The sequence below is a fragment of the Sinocyclocheilus rhinocerous genome, unplaced genomic scaffold (assembly GCF_001515625.1).
Source record: "Sinocyclocheilus rhinocerous isolate Xijiao unplaced genomic scaffold, SAMN03320098_v1.1 scaffold541, whole genome shotgun sequence".
NCBI lineage: Eukaryota > Metazoa > Chordata > Actinopteri > Cypriniformes > Cyprinidae > Sinocyclocheilus > Sinocyclocheilus rhinocerous.
This window is the reverse complement of record NW_015658519.1, coordinates 35,433-44,680: the sequence shown is the minus strand read 5'-3', so window position 1 is coordinate 44,680 and position 9,248 is coordinate 35,433. Positions and strand designations below refer to the sequence as shown.

The following is a 9,248-nucleotide window of genomic DNA, read 5'->3' as shown; positions in this document are numbered from 1 at the left end:
AGCAAACCTGGCGTGGTCACAACTGTCCTCCCTCGAAGCTCGGTGATGCTGAGAAGATCACCAGTGGCACAGCACCTCCTCCCTCAACGGCGCGCACAGCACCTCCTCGCCTTCAACACTTGGAGTAGACGGAATGGTTGCACTACTTGCATTTTAACCGTGGCTTTATCCGCGTGCGCGTAAAACCATTAAGGACAAGAACAACTGGACAAGAATAGAGCGATGCCATCTTGTGACGAAACCTCAATCCAGTTGCGAAAGGAGCAGGATGAATTTAGTGCTCTCCAGATTCTTGGCATACCTTCACGTCGGGCTCCAGGTCGCTCTCCAGATGTTTATTTACCCTTGTCATCTGCATCCCCAGCCCTGTCACATCCTGGCACGCATTGGGCACACAGTGCGCTTGGGTGCGCTCCTGCCGACCCGCCAGCAGTCCAGGATACAGGGCGCCCTCAACCGCGCCCTGGTCCACCTCCGGCAAAGTGGGAACAACTTCTTACCGTACAACCTGAGCTTGGAAGTATTGTCCCGAGAACCGCTCAATGGAGACCCGGAGTCCATGTTCAGGTGCGTGTGTCAGGATATCGTTGTTCAGGGAGTCTCGGCTGTGCTTGCGTTCCCTCAGAGCCACGAGGAGCTCGTACAAGTGGAGTTCATGTCCTCGTTTTTGGAAATACCTTTCATCAGCATCATTGAACAGGGCGAACCTCTTAAGACACAGGTGAGCAGCAAACTCATTTTCTTTACTTTTATCCAAAGCACTCTTTAGATTTTATGGTCAAGCTGTTCCGGCGTCGATCTTGTGTAAGTTGGTCTTGTATTCGATCTCAGTGTACATTTTCCTTATACTGGTTGTTTTTATTATTTGTTACAATATTTATACTCCTCTCAACTGTCATTCTTGTTATTGAGGCATAATCAACATCATAAAATAGCGCATGACAACCGGGAAATGTTTTGTTTCAACGGTTTTTTTCCCCACTCTGTGTCAAACTTTAATATCATGTTACCAAATTAGTCTTAAACATATAAAGCTGTCAGAAATCTACAACTTATCCCTAAACTGTGTAAATGAATGTCAAGTACATCGAGTGGTGTTGTCACCAATTTAAAACATGGACTAGTTTTGTGCATTCAAATGTATAAAATTTAAACAAACTGATTATTTCAAAATTAATTATTAGGCCTTCTTCCAAAACCACCTCCCACGCCTATTTCCTTTTCAACATTCTGATTTAAAATGTTATACATAAACAGCAAACAGAATTGGAAACAAATATAGAAATATGCATAAAACAAAGGTCAACACCGAACAACTCTAAAACATAAGAGTTGGCCTATGTGTTAGTCACTCTGATAGTTGTGGCATGTAGGTCTATACTGTCTCATTTTGTGCAGTGTTTGTGGAAAGCAGTTTAAGACGCAAAAGAACAAAATAACCTGCTGATAGACACCAGATGATACCAGTTGTGTCTTTTTGAAATTATAAGCCAGATGTGAAATTATTAGCCAGATTCTTTTATCCTGTAAATCTTCCATATTGCACTGTTCTATCTAGAAACATATAGAGAGGCTCAAGTCTGTAAGAGTTAGAGATGTGGCATGTATTTCAGGTGTTTTTGTCCAGGGGCCGGACACAGAGGTCCTGATGTATTCCAGTGGAACAATCCTAACACTGTTTAGGGCTCAGGGTTGAGGCACGCTGACTCTCGTTAGTATTCTAAGCAGCAAACAGAGCGGATGCCAGTCGCACCAGTTGTTTCTGTCTCCAGCAGTGCAGCCAGTTGCAGCGGTTTCTCCTGGCAGGGAAACCTCAAAAGATTTTCCTCCCGTCAAACTCTGCCAGCATATGGACACAAAGGAACAAAGGCACCCCTGATTTAGCATAAAGAGCCATGAACAGCGGGTCAGCAGAGAGACTCATCTTTTAAGATGCTCCTTCATAACAGCGTGATTTATCCTACATCTTATAAAGTGTCAGTCAAAAGGCTTTTGTGTCTTGTACATTTATGGCCTGGCTGCTTGTAATAGTGTTATTCTTAGCCAGGACGAAAACATAACCAAGGCCATTTATGTGATTAATGAAAATTATTAGCAAAATGTTTGTGATTGCTGCATTTCGACACAACCCTCAAGAAGTGTGAACTCATTAGTGCCCATCTTTTTCCTGACAGAGCAAGGCTTGGCTCATGCCATCACTGTGGAGTTGTTAACTTTCCAAATTACTTTAACAAATTAAAAGATATATTTGATGCTATAAATTTCCCTGACTAGCATGGGGAGAAGGATGTTCTTGTATTTTAGGATGCAAGCCCGGGATATCATTCTGTCTGAATGCCTTTCAAAAACAATATTCTCTATCCTTGGTGAATAACGTCTCCTTTCGGCTCTGCAATAGCCATCCACTAGTGTCTTCTACAGAGCACTCCTCTGAATTTGCAATCTGAGTGATTCCCATTAAATATTTTTTTCATTTGCGTGACTATATTTGCCCCAGAACCAATCAAACGCTGGGTAGATTACCAAATTCTTAGTGTGTCTTAAATAATTTTGTTTGCTGACCAAATATGCCGGGCCTGTTTTGTTCGGGAAAATTCTTCTGCTCATCTACGCTTGAATGCTCATTAACTTGTCTCCCTTCTGTAGCAAATATTCCCAAGCACAAAAGGAAGATTAACACATGCAAAACTCATTTTGTCCCTTTGAATGAAATCACATTCTAATCCAAAGGCCTTTCTCAATTATGCCCCTTTGTTAGCTCACCAGTGGACAACTACTGGAAGGTTATTAAGCTTAATGAATCCTTAATTCAAGAGGGCTGTTGAGACTATCCAAATGTTGATTTTTCAGTTAAACTCCAGTTCGTAACATTCAGAGTGGACCGAGTATGGCCTTATTCGTGTACACCTAAATTAAGACATTAATTTGTGAAAAGCTACTGTTATCTTGTAGATGCCCCCTCATTATGTTACAGCATGACCTTTTGCCATTGCAGTAATTCTTGCAGTAATCATGGAATAGAGTAACCTTTGGAAAATTGAAACCACAAAGCAGTGGTTTCTTAACAGTGTACATTTTGAATCTCTAAACCAGGGCCGAGAACCAAGTCATCAGATGAATATTCATATATTCAGACAGCATGATATTGATTTTGTACAACACTTTCAATAAAAAATATGCTAATGTTGAATAACTTATGTTTCAGACACAATATTGTCAGTTTCTATGTGTATTTCACTCTGATAATGAAAATAGTTTCCTATTGTGCTTTATACAATACAGATTGTTTTTAAAGCAGCTTAATATCAATAAACAGGAACATAAAATTAATCAATTATTAAAAAAAAAAAAGTTTCAGATTTAAAGCAGCTCTACTACCGAATGAATCAGTGTTGTGAACAAATTACTTGACTGAAAGATTCAAAATCTCATAAAGACAGTGACAGCATCTGAAACTGAATACATCCCTAATACATAGTAGGTGAAAAACAATATGTGAACAAAGTATTATGTCCAAAATTCACAGTATTCATCCAGTATTCATAAAACAGTAGGCAAAAAAGTATAAATTTCCGGCAAGATTCTGAAGTGTGTATCCAATAGACGCAAGCAATGCAACTGACGCTGGTAGGTCACATAATGAATGTAGTACATCCCGATTGCATTCATACTGTATATATACATACATATACACACACATATATATATATATATATATATATATACAGTGTGTGTGTGTGTGTGTGTGTGTGTCTCAAAGTAATTCCTTTTCAAAAAGAATTTCCTACTCAGAAAGTATGTGATTTCAGACGTATGGCCAGACACTTGTTTCATTCCTGAATAAATCAGTCGGTTGAGCGAATGATTCAGTGACTTATCCCTAAAAAGACTCGCTTGTTTTGGTATGAACCAGCATTTTGAATGAAGTGGCTGAATGAATGATTCACTGAATAACTCATAAAGACAGTAACTTGTTGCCACCTACTGTCATATCAATGTAACCTGCAGCTAGAGTCACTGAAAAAATCTCCTCCATTTACACACAGCCTGTCTGGAACATGCAAACACAGACAAGCGAAGTGATACAAACTGTGAAAAGTCCCAGCGCTGTTCAGTGTATATTGGCACTCAAATTCAAATTCAAGGATCTGTTGTATAGTGTATTTATACTGTAAATGACATTCACACAGAATGTGTTTTTGCATTTAAAAGGTAATATACAGACATGTTTTTTAAAAGTTGAACTTCTTTTAACATTACATAGGAGCAATGGAAAAGCATTGCAGTAAGAATGTTAAAACGTGTTCTGTGTAAATGGCTCCTAAGTCAAAGAATGAGATGCAACAGTAGATACATTATCAGAACTCACATTGTAAAATGGAGTGCCGTCATATTGTGTTGAAATTGAATTTTAAGGAAAATGAGCACAAAACCTTCTTGTCTGTTATTTACATGTGCAGTGCAGCGTCTAAAATGCATAGCTGAAGTAAACCATACAACATTACCCATTTCTGTGCACTGCACAAAATAAATATTTCTAAAGGCACCTGGCGAGCAAGCACTTATTAGTCATAGAGGTGGTCTACACCCCTTCTGTTGATACAATGCCATGCACACATGCACGCAAGTCACCACCTATTCCCAGCCGGAACAATGCTGATCATCGGAGCATTGCTGCTGTGATTGTCTGCAGCCTGGATCGCTCCATTATGGAGACCGAGGGTGTAAATAAAGTGTGAAATACCTGGAGGAGATGGTCTGTAATCTCCCACATGTGCAGGGCTGAGATAAGCACAGATGGGCCGCTGAGGTCTGTGACAGTAAGGATGCGGGAAGAGCGTGGTGCATCAGCCAGGTGAGGAAGAATGCTGCGAGCTGCCCTCACGGGGCTGAGATGGCTCAGTGTTGCCAGGTACTTAGCATTACAGCACCCCAGCACATTCATACGATTTAATACACAGCCGCGTATGTGGTTTAATACCGTCTGGATTTGGGTTAATGCCCATATACTGTAAGCCGAGAATGCTCTGACCCATCAAAACTAATTGAGCAAGTAAGCTGAGGGATGTTTTGGGATGTTCCAAGTTGGTGTATGTGTCGTAAAAAACGAGTTTTTCTCTATTTTGATGCAGTTGCAAGAATATGAGAGTTTAATTGAATCTAAAAGTCTGTTTCCAATAAGTGGCACGACTGTGCCCTGAGGTACTTATGACTCTTCCGCAACCGTATACCTTATTTCCGCTCTAAAGTGTGTCTTTGAAAATTCAACCCTCTTTCTGCCCGAGGTGAGCTTTGAAGTGGTGCCTGATCTCTCAATACAGGTGCATCCTCCATGCTACGCCGAATTGAGGCAGTAATTAAAGCAGAAGGAGACCCTACCAAGTTATTGAGTACATGTACAGTAAATGAACATACTTTTCAGAAGGCCAACAATTCACTAAAAAATTTTTTTTTATTGGTCTTATGGAGTATTCTAATTTGTTGAGATAGTGAGTTGGTGGGTTTTTGTTAAATGTGAGCCAAAATCATCACAATTAAAAGAACCAAAGACATAAACTACTTCAGTCTGTGTGCACTGAATTTATTTAATACACGAGTTTCACAATTTGAGTTGAATTACTGAAATAAATGAACTTTTCCACGACATTCTAATTTATTGAGATGCACCTGTATAAGGTGATTGAGTTTTCATTTTGCTTCTGAATACGGCGCCTCGCTGAATGAATCTCTCTGGCGTTCAGATCTCATGACAGAAATGATTCATTGTCTTTATTTTGGCTGTTGGCAGCATTATGGTGGGCACAGCGCTGACCAGGCTGCACTGATGCCAATGATGCCTCTCCAGAGTGGCTAATTCTTGTTTTTTTATGGAATGAAATATGAATATTTGATGCTGTTTTCATTGTGCTAATCATAGCGTACTTCACTGCTCATAGCGAAACAATGAACAGTCTGTTGATCTTTTTATCAGTTAGATCATCTGACATTTTAAATAAATTTTCCTTGGAAGGATCTACTCGGCTTGGCTCTGGCTGAGGTCTATATCTCAATCTGCAATCTTATAGCCTCTCTGATTGCTTTGATGATGGAGAAAACACACAGAAAGAAAAACAGCAGCGTCTGTTCGTTTTGGCATGGGAACCTGCAAACGGCATCTATTCTGAATGGGGGAGAGATTTGCATAAGCGGGTATTACAGTTTAGCACTATGGGTACTTTTGATGCAAAGTTCCCTTCTGTGTGTCAAAGTCTCTCTGTAAGTCATTTTCCATCTCCTCTCCCCCTTCTTTTTATTTCCATTAGTTTTGTCTTATCTTTTTCACCCAACTCTCTCGTAAGTATGTTTCAATTATCTTCCACCTTTTTGAAGGGATAGGGGAAAAAAAAGACTTGGGCTGGATAACAAGACAGAAGATGTGACAACCATTCCCATCATGCATGAGGCATGCTTATTAATAACTGTGCATGCACTCCCGCCCATCCGCACAAAAATGCCTCTGCCTCAGTTAAGCTGTAAGTGAGGGATTTCACTTTCTGTGGGAGAGATCCGGCCTTATTTAACTTGCATCCATTCATAAAATACGCTCCTGCACTTATTCAGTGTAGAACAAGTTAAGTTCAGTTGACAGCATCTGTGGCATGATGTCTACCACAAAAAAATCATTTCGACTTGTTTTCTTGCTCCTTAAAAAATAAAACAAAAAAGGAGATTGGTTGGCTTTTTTACAAGCCTTTTATAAAATAACTTTACATAATTTTTTCTGTTAAAATTGAATATTATTTGAGCTGTAAAGTTGTTTTAATTTTTTTTTTGTATGGTCATTAGTATGGTTAGTAATGTTTATCTATGCTGTTAACACTTAACCTATAACCAATAAACAAATCTGGAAGGAAAAAAGAAAAGGTTAGTAAGTCATTTTTCTCAAACCCTTTTCACATTGTTAGGGTTCTCAGACATGGAAATCGTCGTTGTAACGGAAACTATAAAACAAATATAATTTTTGCATTACCATTTGCTGCAATGGCAAAAGAAAAAATCCATGATTTCTATGACCTTACAAAAGAAGAACAAATATAGAGAGATTGATTATGTTGATTGAACGAGAGAAAGATGTCAAATTTGTTGTCACTTCCTCAGCTGTAGTATTAGAAACACAGTGTTAACTAGTTTTCTGTAATTTAATGCTAAGCTAATATAACACAAAGTAACATGTTATATAGATGTACATTTTTACACATGTACAACTTTTTAAAAATGTAAATATGTTAATAACTATGGAAGCACGTCATCACGCTCTGAAAATGGAAAAGGGTGCAGATTAAAATGTAATTTTGCTGTTTTTGAATTTGCCCCATTCATTTCCCAGATTTTTGCTTTTTTAAACAGGATAAAGTTAATTTTGTAAGGCAATTAATTGTTAATCAACATTATAGTACAAGTGATTGAGTTTAACTTGTATTGAACCCGGAATATTCCTTCCAACACCAGCGGCACTTTTAGTTCTACTTATGTTATGAGCAGTTAGGATTTATATCACTCGTCAAAGCTTTTATTGTTTTTAATGCCAGTTGAGAAAGGAGAAATTAACACAGTTTTTCTCTGAAGCAGCAGTAGACTTTTCACCTACAGATTCATTAAAATCCACCCGCATTCAGATAACTAAAAAATGTTTTCCCAGTAATGTAATGTGCCTGAAGCTGGGTCGACCTCAAGCTTTTAATGTTTTTGCAGTTACAGCGCAATATGGAGCTTGTCTCCTAAGATACTCTCAGTGTTAACCGGGGATACGCGGAGACAGCCGCATGGAAGTGTTTATTCAGCTCTGTCAGACTCACTTACTGTTGGCTGTGTGTTGCTGATGATTGCAGACATTGTGCTGAATTACCTTTTGTGCCTCCCTGCACCTTCTTGCAAGGTTGTCCAGCCCCCTAAATGCACATTGCTTGGCTATCAGAATTCTTGTTAACTTTCATCTTTTTTTTTTATTTACCGTTTGCCATTTCAAGGGAATCTGAAAACATGACCTGCTCTGCCTTGACATCTCCAATAACATTATTTTCCCCCCATATAGACGACACAGAGGACTAAAGGGTGCAGACGTCAACTGCCCGTATTTATTTACATCTTCACCTTTAAAACCACAGGCATTATGAAACACTTAATAATGAATCACTCACTCATCATGATTTAATGAGGGTTTAGATGCCCTGCACGAGGATAATGCAAAGCCTTGACAGGTAAAGCTATTGCTTTTACAGTTATAAATAGATTTTACATTTAATGCCAAACAAATATCACAGCCTTCATCTCTTCATTAGCTAGCCATCATATTTTATTCCACTGGAAATCCATCAAACCACCAACTACTTTGAATAGATTGTAGATGAAAACATTCCTTAAACCAGAAAAGATGTTCCAGGAAAAGTAACTTGCATATAATGTCTTATTTTTCTTCTTAGGTTTGTCCTTTTGTTATTTGTGGTTTGTTTCTCTGGTATTTACTCTTGTTAAAAAAAGAAAAACAAACCATAATTTGGCAAATTACACATGACATTGCATATAGATTAGGGCTGCACGATATTGGAAAGAAACTCACATTGTGATATTTTATTTTTCTGCGATATATATTGCGATATGAAAAAAAAAATCATGTGCAAAGTGAATAGTTTATTTGGGGGGGAAAATAATCAGTGATTGGGGTGATTTTGTAGGAGAGTAAATCAGCATAGGTGATAAACAAATTATAAGCATAGATACATATAACAGAACAAAGATACAAATGAAATAAGCAGTGCTTTATATTTTTCAGGTAAGTCTAACAGTATTCAGGTACAGAAAGTTTACAAGGATACTTGCAGAGCACAGTATTTCAGGCACAAATAGACGCAGAAGTGAACAGAAATTAGTATTCACGTGCATCTGCGTGGCTCTCACCGTGTCTACACCGGTCTCAAGCGGCGCGGCGCGGCGCCGGCGCGACTCGACAAAATACAATGAACCCATTATAATCAGTGATGCTGTCTGTCTACACTGGAAGCGGCGCGGCACGACAAATCCCGACAGTAAACTGATGCCGCGTTCTCGTTATGACGTACTGACACAAAGTTAAAATGATGGGCAACGGTCGCTTTGTCGCATCCAGTGTAGACAGACCTTAGACCATTCACATGTCTCGCCTAAAAACGTGTGGGAAAACGCCAGTCATGCCGCTTTCTCCTTCTTTCCAAAGCGCTCGGGAGCTTGTGCTT

At 39.0% G+C, this 9,248-nt stretch overlaps 1 protein-coding gene across 1 annotated transcript in view; it reads left to right on the top strand.

Moving 5' to 3' along the window:
* The first annotated feature begins 268 nt into the window (after window positions 1–268).
* The window catches only part of LOC107722525 (glutamate receptor ionotropic, NMDA 3B-like), a 42,316-nt gene continuing 33,336 nt past the window's right edge, over window positions 269–9,248 (top strand). The window contains exon 1 of the mRNA XM_016530888.1: window positions 269–721. Coding sequence (XP_016386374.1) covers window positions 269–721 — 453 coding nt within the window. The remainder of the gene's footprint in view (window positions 722–9,248) is intronic.